General features: G+C 40.7%; 1 protein-coding gene across 2 annotated transcripts in view; it reads right to left on the reverse strand.

Moving 5' to 3' along the window:
• RPH3AL (rabphilin 3A like (without C2 domains)) overlaps positions 1 to 15,981 on the reverse strand; it is a 168,328-nt gene that overhangs the window by 53,107 nt on the left and 99,240 nt on the right. For both annotated transcript variants that reach the window (XM_051992203.1, XM_051992204.1), the window contains one exon: positions 6,787 to 6,961. In XM_051992203.1, coding sequence (XP_051848163.1) covers positions 6,787 to 6,961 — 175 coding nt within the window. The remainder of the gene's footprint in view (positions 1 to 6,786; positions 6,962 to 15,981) is intronic.

A 15,981-nucleotide genomic window follows, 5' to 3' on the forward strand; every position in this document is an offset into this window, starting at 1 on the left:
ACCCCAGGCTACAAACTATAAGCCATGGGTTTTGATGTTCTCTGTAGAATGTTTACCCCAAATTTTGTCATGTCATTAGCCCTATAGGGCTACCTACTGACTCTAGGAAAACATGCAAATTAATTAGCTTGACTTCTAAGGACCTTCCCAATCTGGCTCCAACTACCTCTCTTGTCTGTTTGCATATTTCACCCGTTTTTGCATTATCGGTGAACTACATGGTATTCCTTAAAGTCTGGCCATTTCCCATTTCTGTGCCTTTGTATAGGCTGTATGATGTCTGGCATGGACTTATAAAATCATTCTTTCTCTCTTCTTTCCTCCTTCCCTTCTCTCATTCTTTCCTTCTTTCTTTCCTTTCTTCCTTTGATCCCTTTCTTCTTTCCTTCATCCCTCCCTTCCTTCTTTTCTTTCTTCCTTCATTCTTTTTTCCTTCCTCCCTCCCTTTTCCCCCTTCTTTTCATCCTTTCCTTTCTTCCTTTTCCCTTCCTTCTTTTCTTTCTTCCTTCCTTCTTTCCTTCCTCCCTTCCTTTTTTCCTTTCTTTTCTTTCTCTTTCCCTTTCTTCCCTTTTCTTTTCCCTTCCACGTCTCCTTCCTTTCTCTTTCCTTTCAACTCTTTTATGTTCCTCCTTCACAATGTTTTCCCCTATGCGAGCCCAGCTGAAAGGGGTCCTTCCCTCCTGAAAGGGAGAGCACTTTGCCTTGATCTATCCTTTACCACTCTCACACCTTACTCAGTATTAGAATTATTTATGAATGTGTTAATAATATGACCACTCTTTCCTGCACTGCAATGAATTGAATTTGAGCACCTTGAGGAAAGCCATAAGCAGAGCAGGGGGACCAGGCCCCAGCTCACTTTCCTTTTTTTCCTCCATATACTAAAATCAAGTTGGCCATACTGGTCTTCCCTTCACATACAACACTTTCTCTCCTTTGCCTCTGCACAGACTATCACCCATGGCTGGAATGTCCTCCTCACCTCCACCTCTCAGATTCCTGGTCTCCTTCAAACCTTGCCCCAAGTACCGTCTTCTGTGTAAGTACTTTCCAAGTCCCCTCAACTGCTGGATCTTCCCTACAAAACTATCCTTGCTTTGTACGTGTCTCTGTTGTACGTGCCTGTATATGTACATGATGTCTGTCCAACTAGAACATGAGCAGAGAGGGAGGAAGAAAAATTTAGAACACAAAGTTTTACAAAAATGAATTTTGAAAACTATCTTTACATATATTTGGAAAAACAAAATAATATTGAGAAGAAAAAATCTTGATGATTGACTAACTGATTGAAGATGCTGAAAATTAGAATGTGTAGACAATAGTTTTAGATTTGTTCAGTATGGTAGAAAGAATTACACTTATTCTGGTTTAAGAAAGCCCCATGATATGTATTTCAACATATGTAACATGTATGGGACTACCCGCCAGCTAGGGGAGGGGACGCGGAGAAGGTGGGGAAAATTTGGAACAAAAAGTTTTGCAAGGGTCAATGTCGGAAAAATTATCCATGCATATGCTTTGCAAATAAATAAGTAAATTAATTAATTAGAATTTTAAAAAGAAAAGAAAAGAAAAGAAAGGTCTATGATAGCCTATAGGGGAAGTCCTGGTCTAAACTTTTTAGCTATTGATTTCATTATTTTAATTTTTATTTATTTATTTATTTTGCTGAGGCAATTGGGGTTTAGTGACTTGCCCAGGGTCACACAGCTAGGAAGTGTTAAGTGTCTTGAGGCCAGAGTTGAATTCAGGTTCTCCTGACTTCAAGGCTGGTGCTCTATCCATTGTGCCACCTAGCTGCCCCCATTTTATAATTTTTGTAAAAGCTTGCTGTAGGAAATATAAATCATTATTTTAAAATATTGTAGCATTGAAAGAAGCACCTTGATTTTAATATATTTTTAAAAATATCTAATATTTTAATATTTATAAATTTATTGAATAGATATGCATTATTTACATATATAATAAAATTATTATAATATAATATAAATATAAATAAAATAAACTTTAATAAATGCTCCAGAAAAGTTCCAAAAACAAATCAGGAGGAATAATTAAAAACCAATAGATACGTACTTCTCTATCTGGCCTTAAGTATACACAAGAAACCTGTGGAGGTTCTGAGAGAACAAAAGCAGAAGCAGAAGGTACAGAGGCCCTGGCTGGAGCCACAGCAGGAAAAAGGGTCAGGGCAATACCTGAGTAGGAAAGCACAGCAGGAGATGAGTCCAGGGCAGCGGCCAGGCAGCAAAGCATGCTGTAACAATATGCCATTTTGGGCCTATCAAGATCTCATTAAGAGATGGAAGCAACTCCTAGAAATATAATTCAAGGAAGATGAAGAAGGGGCTTAGGCCAAAATCTGCACTGCTTCTAGCAGTGGAGCTAGAAGCCAGGACTTGTGCAGAGGATGGGGCCTGATCTTAACCATCTCCTCCAGAACAGCAAAGGGGCTGACAGGAGGGAGAGTATTTCTAGCTGAAAAAAAATTTTAAACTCAACAATTAATATGAGAAGTGTAAATTCTTCAAACTTACAAAAAATCTGGAAGGCTCATTATTTAAAATTCCAAAACGTTGGTAATGTTTCTTATTAAAATTCAACACAACTACTTTCTTGTGCTATATATTGCTCCAGTCCTTTGCTCCATCCGAGTACTATGTCCCAATACAGAAATTGAGGTTAGAGATGTGAGTAAATAAAAGAAAATTAAATCCATGACAAAGAAATACTGTGGGTTGAGATAAACAACTAAATGTAAGCATCTAGTTCACAAGGATAATTGCTTAAATTATAATATCCCAAGTGAACGTTACCACTGAGCAGTCTCTGTGCATGTCCTAGGATCTCAGTCACCCTTTTCCCCAAATTGATTTTAATTTAATGAATTTATTTTTAGAACGCTTTTATACTGCTTCTCCTGGGCTTGAAAAAAATCTAGCTATGGCTTCTTTGGAGGTCTGATGTCCACGTGGGAAATTATTCTCTATTTAAAACATGCTGCCATACCATAATGTCAAGAACAACTGATACAAAATGTGCCATCTTTCAGAGAGACACTATGCTTCTGCCAAATACTAAATCCACCATCATCATTCTCAAAATAGAGCTGAGAAAGGCTTTCAAGTCAAAGAGGGAAATCTACTGAAATGTCATCTTAATTAATATATTTGAATGGAATCGAGTTTTAAGGTTCTTCCGAAGGCACATTTAACAGCTTTTTCACCTCCTAAAAACCTTCTCCAATGATATCAAAATGTCATTTGGACACTGAATGTGCATCAAGGAAGAACAGAGAGAACTGAAGGTTTTGAGCTTGAACCTGAAGGTAAAATTAACCAATGGATTAAAGGCAGTTCTTGAGATATTCCTTGGTCTTTTTCAGGCCAGTCACACTTAGTACAAAGCTATCAAAGAGAAGCTCAAACTGACTCTGTTAAGAGACAGATTAGCATCCTGAAGTCAAAGCTTGATGGGAAAAAGCACATTTGGAGTCAATATACCCGTCTTTCTCTTTTGTTTTAGTCTCATAAAATGGAAGACAATGGTTCTAAAATGTAGCCAAACTAAAACCAACGCAATGTTAATGAAAAGCAGGGCTCATTAGCCCATGACAGCTATAGAAAATTAAATATTTTCTTGCTAAAAAGGTGGAAGAGGATTGACAGAAGCTCTCAAAAGATATGATAAACAGGAATGCTTTTGGAGCTTTAAAAAGACCTTAAGAAACAACAGAGGACAAATGTAGGTGTATATTACTGGATTTGTTGAATGTAATTAAAAAGTACTTATTCTCCAGATGCATCCTATGACGTTGATAAGGTCCAAGAGTAGAATCAAAAGGCCCTCTATGGGTGACAACCGTGTAAACTCAATCAGTAATATTGCAACAAAGACACCTCAAACAAATTACTGAATCATGCATGTTTGGGAGCTGTCACCAGAAATTATTTTTTAAAAGATTGACCTTAATAAGTGTGGCTCTATTGATCAAGCTAGATTATGCAATGAAGTAATATCTCATTTTTTTGGTGCTATATATTGCTCCAGTTGATTTTCAAGCTTTCTAAAAACTTCCAGCAGTTGCTTCTTAGTAACTGAATGAGTTGTATTGTTAATCTTGGTCTTGAGTTACCCAAACAACAAGATTTTGATATGACCTTCATAAGAAACCCCTTAATGGAGGTAGATCAGGTGATTAAGGTAGTCAAACAAGAAGACCTTCTCTCTCCATTCATGACCCAAAGAATACCATCCTGAAAACTGCAATACAGTGCAAAATGACAAGGTATCCCATTCTATTAAAATTAAAATTTATTTTTCAAAATGCACAAAACTAAATAAGTGTAAAATAAATTTTGAAAATTAAACTTTCAAATGATGATTTTTTAAGTTTTGTATTAATACAGAGTATTAAAAAGGTATTAAAGCCTAAAGCAGCACTAAGACTTTTGGGACTCCTAAACCATCTCCTATGCTCACTATGCTTTAAATTAATAAATAACATATTCCTCATAAAACCTCAGACAATCCTGGAGCATTCAAGTTTCTTTAGAGTGTGAACTGTTGTCCACCATTGCTCATACTATATGTGATCTATAAACATTTCAGAGCAAAATTTTTAATAGATACCACTGCACCAAACATTCATAGTTTCTAAACTACACAAAATGAAAACTTTCAAAATATAGAGATCTAACAGGAGAAATTACAACCCTCTGGGAACCTCATCCCGACAAGGTTCAGGTCATCTCTTTTTCTACCCGCTACTCTACTCATTCCAAAGATAATTTCGGTGAGTCTGCAGAGTATAAGCTGACAAGCCAGTACTTTTATTCAAATAATAAAAAGCAGTTACTTTATCCAGCTGTGCAACAGTTTATCAAATTTTAAACATATATAACAATAACAGTGTCTTTTCACAAAAAAGAAATATAGGATCATTGATTTGGAGCTGAAGGGAACTTTAAAGGCTCCAAATCCAATCAGGCCATTTTACACAGAAGGAAACTGAGGCCCCAAGGGGTTAGGGGATTGATCAAGGTCACATGATGGTGAATTCCATCAAAGCATGGTGATAAAAATGAGATTAATACAAAACATACAAATTTAAATATAGTCTTTTAAAAAGTTTACAAATTGCTTTCCAGACACTTCATTTGGATCTCACAAAAGCCCTCCGGGGCAATGCAAATATTATTCTATCCACATCCCAGATGAGAAAATTGAGGCTTAGAAAAGTTGTCTTGCCTGTGGTCACATGGCTAATAAGTATTAAAGTCCATACTTGAAGCCAGAACCCCTGAGCCTAAATGAGTAGCTCTTAAAGCAAATCATGTTACCTTGTCAGGTTTTAATTCCCTCACCTGTGAAGTAAGAGGCTGGATGAGAAGTCCTTTCAGCCTTTGACCCCTTAGCTTATGATCCTGTGGATGAATCACGTGTACCCACAGGACGAGGCACCTGGGCCAGAGCACCCCAGTCGCATCACTAACAAGGTGACATGGAGGGGGACCGTGAGGCGGGTATCAAACCCAGCGTACTTGTCAGCGGCCGGGAATCCTTCCATTAGACACAACCCTCAGACACAGTCATTGAGCAGAGAGGAAATAAAGCTACGAGTCTCTTGGATGAGACACATTTTTAATATTTCACAAAAAACATGAAAAACCTCCCAAATTTCTAAATGATGGAGACTGTATTTCTCCAGAAATCCATGTAGCTGTCTGAGGTCTCGCCACCTCCACTCCCCAGATCAATGCTTATTAGAGTGATGGGAGCCAAGCTGCCTTCTCTGGCTTCCAGCCGAGCTCCTCTGCCTGTCAGAGGCAATCCTTCTAGCCTGCTTTCTGCTGGCAATTAGAGGCTGCCTCCTCACACCAGATGACCGGGTGGCAAAGGGAGGGAATAGGAGGATGTGGAGAAGAAGCCAAGGGAAAATCTCAGAGATTCAGACTGGGTCCATTTAATCTTCATTTTCTGAGTACTGGCTTTTTTTAAAACTATCACTTTTATTTTTTATTTTTACATCATATTTTTTATGCTAGAAATGTCTCCATTCTCCATTCCCTCAACCTCCCTTGAACTCTCCCGTGTTGTTACAAGTTAAGTAAGACATTCAATATACAATCACTGTGTCTGAAACCATATATAGTATTCTCTCCTGGTCCCCATCTCTCTGCTCAGAAAGGAGCCAATCCAATCAGAGGAACCTGGGGTTGAGGGCCTGGAAAGGATCCTTGGAAATATGGGATCGATTTTGACTTTTCTTGGGCAGCATGATGAATGTGGAAATATGTTTGGAAGAATTGCACATGTTGGATTCCTCGTTGTTTAGGGGAAGGGGGAGATGGGGAAGGAGGGAGAAAAATATGGAACACAAGGTTTTGCAAAGGGGAATGTTGAAAACTATCTTTGCATGTATTTTGAAAAATAAAAAACTATTATTAAAAAAAAATATAAAACATACAAAAAAGAAATATAGGATCATTGATTTGGGAACTTTAAAGGCTCCAAGTCCAATCATCCATTTTATACAGAAGGAAACTGAGGCCCCAAGGGGTTAGGGGATTGATCAAGGTCACATGGCCTCTAAATTCTGGATTTCCAGGCTTCCCATATTGCTCTTTGACATTGACTGGAGAATGGGGAGGAATGGTGGGATTTTTTTTGGGGGGGTTCTTCATTTTTAAAAAATAGCTTTTTATTTTCAAAGTATATGCAAAAAGATAGTTTTCAGCATTCGTGAAGGTGAGTTTTTAGAGGAGGTGGGGAACCTACCTTTCCCTCGGGCCCAGGAGTAGCATCGACTAGTGCTGATGTTCCTTGGATCACTCATGGGCGGCTCTATAGGGGGGAGCCTGAAGTGGGGTTCACTGGCTTGGCCCGGTATCTTCAGAGGCAGTATGTATTTCGGCAGTGCTTTGTAGAACCAGGCCCCAGACCTCTTCCACACCTAGGGATAAGGCACATGTTTGCAGCAGCTGATACTAGGGAGGCCCCTCTTGTCCCCAAATTCCACTGTTTTCATTTTAGCCTAGACCTGTGGCCCAGGGATGGCCCAGGGGATAGAGGCTTTACCTCTGCCTGCCTCAGTTTCCTTATCTGTAAAATGAAGGTGATAATCTAAAAATGTTGTGAGGATCAAAGGACAGAACACACCTAACGTGCTCTGTAAACCTTAAAATGCAATGTGAATCCTAGCAAATACTGCTAATTCATCAATGGAGAGTCTCTGGGGTGGGATTTGATCTCAGGGTCTTCCTGCCTTAAAGCCCAATACTTCATTCATTGATCTACATTGCTATACAGTAAAATCACAAGTTCAGGTCCTCTTCACCCCCCCAACTGAATACAAATAGAAAAATATCAACTGTGAGTGGGATTTTTACATATTTCTACAATCACGTCCCTTCTTTACTTCACTGGTCAAACTAGCTTCTTCTGCAGGGAAGCACAAATTTGCTCTGAAAGCAGAGTGGGATGAACTTGTCCTCAATTAAATCAGGCAAATTCCCAGAAAGCCAATTAGAGTGGTTCTCCATGTGCCGGACCCTTGTCCACACCGCCCTTGGGCACCCACTATGTCCCCATCTTGACCCAATACAATGCCCCAGAACTTCCCCCACGACTCTCTTTGGTTGTTCGGTCATTTCAATCACGTCTGAGTCTCCGTGACTGCCATTTGGGGTTTTCTTGGCAGAGATACTAGAGTGGTTGGCCAGTTCATTTGACAGATGAAGAAACTGAGAAAAGGGTCACGCAGCTAAGTAAGTGTCTGAGGCTGGACCTGAACTCAGTTCTTCCTGACTTCAGGTCCAGCCCTATCTCACTGAGCCACCCAGCTGCCCACTCACTGTACCTCTCCCAGTTATCTAAGATCTGCCTGTGATTGGTGTGTCTAGAGAGGCCATAATAGCCTGGTGAATGCTATCACAATGGGGCTGAATCATGTTATTTGGAAACTCATCTTGAAGAACTGGCTGAGAAAAATCAATTTAGAAAGCACCCTTGAAAGGACCCAAAACACGAGATGGCCCAAACTGCAGCACTAACCACAAATTAGAAGGCAAGGGAGCAAATGAGATCAGGGCCGTGGGCTTTCGATGCCTACTAATCCACCGGGGTTTTTCAGCAGCGTTCCCTGCAGTGGGATGAAGCAGTGAATAATGAAGAAGGAGAAAAAGGGTACAGGAAAATAATCGGGCCAGAAACCAGCCTGGAAAAGCTGAGGCTGCCATCTGGAGTACCCAGGGGGTCCGTTTGGAAGCTAGTCATCCAAAGGTCAAATATTCTGCTCCAAAAGAAGAGACTGAAGACCCGGAGAGTGACAAATCTGCCCCAAGGCTCTGGACAGCAACAGAACTGGTGGAACACTGGGCCTCCCTTTGTTTCTGGATAATGGAGCTTGTGGTTTTCTAACTGCCTTTATTTCAGTTTGGGTTACTTTTTGAGATTGGAGAAGTACCAGCCATGCGCCAACTGTCTTCCCCCAACTCAAGCACCGCTGGTTCTTTCTTGCTTGCTTGTCTTTTATTTTTTTTTGCTGAGGCAATTGGGGTTAAGTGACTTGCCCAGGGTCACACAGCTAGAAAGTGTTATGTGTATGAGGCCGGATTTGAACTCAGCTCCTCCTGATTTCAGGGCTGGTGCTCCATCTACTGTGCCCCTAGCTGCCCCTGGTTCTTTTTTTCTTTTTTTAAAGGAAACTTTCCTAGAGATTTCAATGGCTTGGGGGACCCACACCCTTAAACAAAAGTCAGATCACTGGATCAAAGTGCTGATCTGAACTGATTGTCTTTTCTCCCCCTCCCCCAATTTAAAAAAACATTTTAATTTAAAATTCTGAGTTCCAAATTCCATCCTCCCATCTACTCTCCCCTCCCTGAGACAATAAGCAATCAGATATAGGCTATACACGTGCGATTTTGTAAAACATTTCCATATTAGTCATTTTGTACAAGACTTGAAGAAAAGAAAAAATGAAAGAAAGTGAAAAAGAGCATGGCAGCCTAGATTCAATCAATATCAGTCCTTTCTCTGGAGGTGGAGAGTATGCTTCATCATTGGTCCTTTGGGATTGTCTTGGATCACTGTATTGCTGAGAATAGCTGGGGATTTACTTTCCTTTTTGAGAAATTCTCCATACTAATGAAATCAATCTGTTCCTCTCTGACTCCACTCACCCTCCCTGTAATATTCCAAACCATTTAAATTCATTCATTCTCATTCTCTGTCTGTCTCTGTCTTTCTCTTTCTCTCTCTTTCTCTGTCTTTTTCTTTCTCTCTCTTTCTCTTTTTCTTTTTCTCTCTCTGTCTCTCTCTCTCAAACACACACACACACGCACACATGCACACATGCACACACACAAAATATAAACTCCCTGAAGACAAGAATTAACTTCCCTTTTGTTTAGCACACTCTTAGGCACTTGGAAAACGCTCAATATAAGATTTTTTCCTTTGCTCAGTGGATATTAACAAAAAGAATGACTAGTGTTCAGGATAGAGTCCTGGCCATGCCTTGGGATCAGGAAGACCTGCTCCATGCTCACACTAGCTGTGCTTCTCAGAGATAAGTCACTAACCTCTCAGTACCCACAGGGGATACTCTGGGACTTTTAAGTTACCAAGGAACTGTCCACAGCCAGCAAGAGTTTTCACATCTCCTAATAATCAGGACAAGTAAACATCATTATAGTATTTTGAGGTTTGCGAAGTATTTTATGGATATTATCTCATTTGATTCTCACAACAACCTCAGGAGATAGGGATTATCTTTATTTGACAGCTGTGGAAACTAAAGCAGACAATGGTTAAGTGACTTGCTCAGGATCAAACAGCCAGTAAGTATCTGAACTAAATCTTCCTAGTTCTTTGTAATGAAAGACATAACATCAGTTCTCCCCAGCTCCTGGGCCAGAGCTCTGGCTACTTCATCACCCAGCTGCTTCTATAGCAATTAAAACACAGGTCTGGATGAAAAAAAAAAGTCCGATCCCCAAACCCAAACTTTCTTAAAAGTTCTCATTTAGTAGCACTTGATGGGACTGGCCATAGGAATGAATAACGAATGAATGAAATTATTCTTAACTAGCTGCTACATCCAGGATTTGTTAAGCATACAACATTGTGGACAGTGCCACGATGAAAAGGGCAATGTGGAGAGAAGAAGGGAGGAGAGAACCCAGAAAAAGAGAAGGCGTCTCCTTGCTTATTCCTCGTTTTGGAGGTTAGTCTATTCTGGAGCTAGGGAAGATGGGAGGGGCTCCTGTCATCTAGAATTCTCCTACAATCAGGAGGATGAAAGAAAGAAGATCCATCACCTCCTTCCCTCCCTCCAGTCTCCCTTTCCCCCTCCCCTCGTATTAAAGCCCAGATAGATCCAGGGTCACTAACAGGTTATTTCTGCCCCCCCCCGAATGATTCTCCCCGCTCTGAACTTTTAGGACTTGCCAAGTCGATTCTACAATGTTGATATATGTGTCTATGCTTCAGCTCCCCAGCCAGTAATAAAACCAATTCCTTCCATCTGTGCCAAATTGTAGAGCTTATGAGGCAGCTCGCTGGGGGTGAGTCAGTGAGCGATGGGTGCTCGGTCAATATTTGTAGATTGGCTGACAGTCGCCGAGTCCTCGCTGGGCCTTTGTTGGAATGAGCTTTGATCCTAGCAATCTCTGTCTAAGGTAAGAAGGGCAGTGGATGACGGATGGAGGTGCTGGAGAAGATGGGGGTCAGCTTCATTTTATTTCTCCTTTCCCAAACAAGAAATGTCTCTTTCCTTCCCCAAATAGGAAACATTGCCTTGTTTTAATTAAATGAAGCGACACACTGAATTATTATAGGAGAGCAAATAAAAGAAAGGAAAGGGAGGATTCTGGGGGAATTCTGGGGATGATTCTGGGGAAAATGATTCTTGACCAACCAAGATAATTTTTTTCAATTAAAGGAACAAACCAGAAGGTTGGGCTGCAGAGCCAATCAATCAGTTATGTGCTGGGGGGGCACTGAAAAAGGGCAAGAATCTGCTCTCAGGGAACTTACATTCTAACAGGAGACAAAACATGTCAATAACTATGGACATATAAGATACCCACAGAGTAGAAGGCAGATATAACGTCAGAGGGGAAGAAATGAGCAGCTGAGGAGACTGGGATAGTTTCCTATAGAAGGCAGCATTTCAGCTGGGAGGAAACCAGGGAAACTGAGTTATTTTTTTTTTCTTATTTACTCCAGGAATGATTGGCCAGTGATGCTGGACTGCAGAGTTCACAGAGGAGAGAAAAGTAGAAGCAGAATGAGTCACGAAGACTCAAATGTGAGACAGATGACATTCGATTTGATCTTGCAGAGAACAGGAAGCCATTAGAGCTCAAAGAATAGGGGCTGTGGGGTAATCTAGTCAGATCTAAGCTTCAGACAAATCTCTGTGCCAGTTTAGCGGAGGGCGGATTGGATACAGAGACCCAAAGGCTACTGTGAAGAGTCCAGGCAAGAGAGGATAAGGAGCTGAACTTGAAGAAAGCCAGAGATTCTGAGAGATGGAGGGAGGGAGGAATGATATTGCAGCCTGGAGGATGCTGGAACAAAGACACGGAGATGGGAGATTGAGCATCATGTGTGAGGAACAGATAATTGGATGGTGTAACCGGATCACAGACTGCATGGGGGCTAGCAAGGTAGAAGAGAAGAAACAGGAAGAAGTTGTAAAGAACTTGAAATCCCAGAGAAATTTGTATTTGTTCTTCAAAGTTGATAGGAAACCACTGGAGTTTGTTGAGTAGGGGGAGGAAGGTTGTGTGAAATGTTCAGACTCATGGTGTGGTCTCTGCCTCTTGGGGTTTCTTCTTGCCCAAGAATCTGCCAATTAAAATTTATTTACATATGTGTGTGTAGATAGATATCAATATAAATATATAGATTATAGATAGGTAGAAATAGTGGAGCTGTCCTAGGAGTAAAAATCACAATGGATGGCTCTGAGTAGGGCAGCCAGATCATCATGGATAGAGTACTGAGCCTGGAGTCAGGGAGACCTGAGTTTCAAATCCATCCTTACCCGCTTACCAGCTGGGTGACCCTGGGCAAATCATTCCCTCCTTTTTGCCTCAGTTTCCTCATCTGTCAAAGGAGCTGGAGAGGGAAATGGCCGACCACTCCCGTACCTTTGCCAAGAAAATCCCAAGTGGAGTTGCAGACTGAAAACCAACAAAAACATGGCTCTGAGCAAAGCCCGCCTTCCTTCTTTGCCATCTAACCTGTCAGAGTGATTCCAATGTAGGCGATCTAACTGACCCTTCAAGGCCACCATTGTGCCTCCCTTGGGTCATCCCAAGGTGGATAGCTGTCTGTCCTACTTATACCAAACCTGTGGACTCTGAGGGGATGGGATCTTTTGGAGATTGTAGGAACCAGTGATTCTTTTCTACTTCCCAGTGAAGCAAGGAAGGACAGACTATATTTCAGAGTCCACCTGATGCACTCATAAAAGATTCAAGGGCAGTATTTTAGAAAGTGCTTTGTATGTGGTAATCAGGGCTGGGAAGAAATACAGGGGCACATTCCAGCTGAGCTAGTCTGAAGCCCCTGGCGCTGAAAGCAGCCTGGGCAGGTCCCTCCCATATCACCCGCTTATGTTTTTATCCTCTGCCTCTCCAACCTGAAATCCATGGCTGGTTTCTAATAGGCATCATGCAGCACAAACAGGTGTGTCTACCCCGAGATGCTCAGCCCGTTCCCAAAATAAACACTTGGCCGTGACAGTAGCAAATTTTGGCAGGAAAAGCCCTAGGTGGGAATTAATCCCCGTTCCCCTCTTCCCAGAGTACCATCCCTCCCGGCAACCAAGGTTCCAAAAATGTTCACATTTCTGGAGGGGGAAAAATCCAAACCTTTGCACATTCCTGCAAAAGCCATAATCTTCTTCTCATGTGTGCTGGATTGTGATAAGGCAGGCAAAGCAGCCAGCCTTGAAAATGGCATTTAATGAGAAAAAGACAGACCAGAGCTGGACGGAGCTTTGGGGAAGGGGCGAGAGGTAGAAAATTTCTCTTCATATTCTTTTAGCTTCCTGCTTCCCAGAGGCGGCTAAGTTTTCATTACGGCTTCAGCTCACGGACCATCTTGGCTCTGGATGATCCAGATGGATATTGGCCAAGTTGTTCCCTGGGAGTTTTAATTACCGTGATAACCATCGCTAATTATTGGCATTTCCTTAAATGCAGTGGCTCGGAGAAGGTTGTAATTGTAGGGATCTTGCTGAATGGAAAGGGGAAGGACCATCGGCTGGATGATCATGTGGGGGCGACGGAGGAGGAAGGCTAAGCTCTGGAAAGAGGGAGTCAATTTTCTGATGTCTTCTATGTAAATAGCTATTTGACCTTCAGGTCGGGAGGTGACATTTTTGTGTCCCGAGTACGTTATGACTTGTGTTTTCTAACATATCGAGGGACAGTCTTAAATTCTCATAGTCAGTCCCCAGATAAAGCTATCCCAAGTTGAAGGTATTCTATGGATCTGCATTCAATCAGACTCTTAACTTATGAGCTCCTATCAAGGTGTTCACTTTTTCTAGTTGGTCACTTGCGATAATTAGTTCATAGTGAAGGAATTTAATGAAAAAATTAAAAAACATGGTAAGAAAAGTAGTAATACAAGTTTCCTCCAATAAACCTAAAGCGAATACATACACTATCCTCCAAAAATACATATCATCTGTGGGAATTGGGACTTGGAAGATATGTAAAGGAAATACATTTGGCCAAGGCAGATATATGGGCAGACACGTATATAGGAAACCAAAGCACAGCCATGGAGGAACAGTTCATTATATATGCCGTGCTACCGTGTTCCCACTGGGTCTGTTCTTCACTAGTTTTGCATAACATATAGTATCTACTAGACGAAGAGTTTCCGTCAGATGCTTAGGAATTTTGGGTTAGTTTTATTCTGATGTTCCATGGTCACTGAAGCTCACTGCCAGGACCAGTTTCATTGAACATGGGGCTATAAGTTTCTTTTTGATTTCAGTTTCCAGTCCTGAGTGTGTAGGTAGGGGTGGGGAGAGGTTAAATAACTTTTTCCATAAGTCTTTTAGCTTAAAGTCTAGAGGCTTTTCCCCACTATAGTTCTTTTGAAAGGAAAAAGCCCCAACACATCCAGTCATTTGAAAAGGAAGAAAAATAACCATCCTTTGTGCCTTTTTCCTAATTAGAGATTGCCTATTTCTCTAGCCTTAGGAGGAAAAAATAGTTCTTCTTCCGAAGGAGATTTCTCACCCTAGACTGAATTTATTGGCGTACAGAGATACAGCCACCATAGTCACCAAGTGCTTTTAGGCTAAAATCTCTCATCACCGCTATTTCCTGATCATCAAAAATAAACACTCTCTGTGAGACATCACTCTGACTTAGGGTTAGAAATTCTTGTTCCCTGTTTAATTCTCAATGGCTAAATTACATCTGGTTGGAGTCCATTTTAGAATTTTCCCTTCTAACAAAATTCTAAGAGTTCTCAAGCTTTAACCAGGGGTCTTCAAACTATAGCCTGCAGGCCAGATGCAGCAGCTGAGGACAATTATCCCCCTCCCCCAGGGCTATGAAGTTTCTTTATTTAAAGGCCCATAAAATAAAGTTTTTGTTTTTACTATAGTCCGGCCCTCCAACAGTCTGAGGGACAGTGAACTGGCCCCCTATATAAAAAGTTTGAGGACCCCTGCAGCCAACTTCCCATATTATTCCCATAATTCTGCCCTCATCATTTTTCACTGTCAAAACTCCTTTTTTTTATATGATGGATTCTACTGATGTAGAAGGTGGAAAGTAACCTGTCTCATTAAGCCCAGGGGGTAAAATCACTGTCCTCTTCCAGCCTAGCTACACTTTTGACTTTATTATGTATATCTGGACAGCAGTCCTCTTTCCTATTTCCATATGAGTTTATATGGCTGTCAACTACTTCTACCTGTTTGAAGAAGTTAGATTTGAAATCAGGAAAATGAAAACTCTTTGAAGACAGAGAGTGATTTTGATTTCTCATCATAACGTCAGTGACAAACAAAAAAGGATACTAGGTAGCACAATGGATAGGGCCCTGGAGTTGGGAAGACAAGAGTTCAAATTCTGCCTATTATTTGAAAAAGTCACTTAATTTCTGTCAGCCTCAGTTTCTCCAACTACAAAATGGGGATATTATTATCCTGGGGTTGTTATGAGAATCAAGTGAAATAATATTTGTGTTCGGTACATTGCCTGGAACATAATAGGTACTTAATAAATACATGTTCTTTCTCCCTTTTAAAATGTTTGTTGGATTAGAAAGAAATCTAAGAATCTGGGTTCAAATCCTGGTTTAGTCACTTATACTTGTAAGATCACAGAATTTAATCTAAGGAGGGAATTTAGAAGTCATCTAAGACAGTATAGTCAAATAGGTAGAGAGTTAGACTTGTAGGCAGAAAGAGTTGGATTTGATCTTTAACACTTGTGACCAAATATAAATGATTTTAATCTGAGCTTTAGTTTTCTCATCTGTCAAATGGGGACATTAATATCCATAAGACCCTATCACACAGGGCTTATGTGAAGCTCAAATGAAATCATAAAAATAAAGTGCTTACTCTATATAATTTAGTTCACCATTCTCCCCATCCAACTAACATTCAGTTAATAAACATTTATTGATGCCTTCTATATGTGACAGACAGAGGATAAAAGTTAGAGGTGACATGGGGTACCCATAAGGGCATCAAATATATATTCTTGGTCTTAATAGGACCAGTTTCTAACCAAATGGGCTAATGAGTCCCAGATTAACATAACTTCAGAATACAACCAGGAATTTCACTCTATAAATAGCCACCTTAAATTCCATCCCTACAAAAACAAAAACAAATTATCCACTGTTACATATTCATATTAGAATATATATGTATTCCCATATTAGACAAAAGGAAACAGTTTTAATGGTAAAGTTCCT

The sequence above is a fragment of the Antechinus flavipes genome, chromosome 4 (assembly GCF_016432865.1).
Source record: "Antechinus flavipes isolate AdamAnt ecotype Samford, QLD, Australia chromosome 4, AdamAnt_v2, whole genome shotgun sequence".
Taxonomy (NCBI): Eukaryota; Metazoa; Chordata; class Mammalia; order Dasyuromorphia; family Dasyuridae; genus Antechinus; species Antechinus flavipes.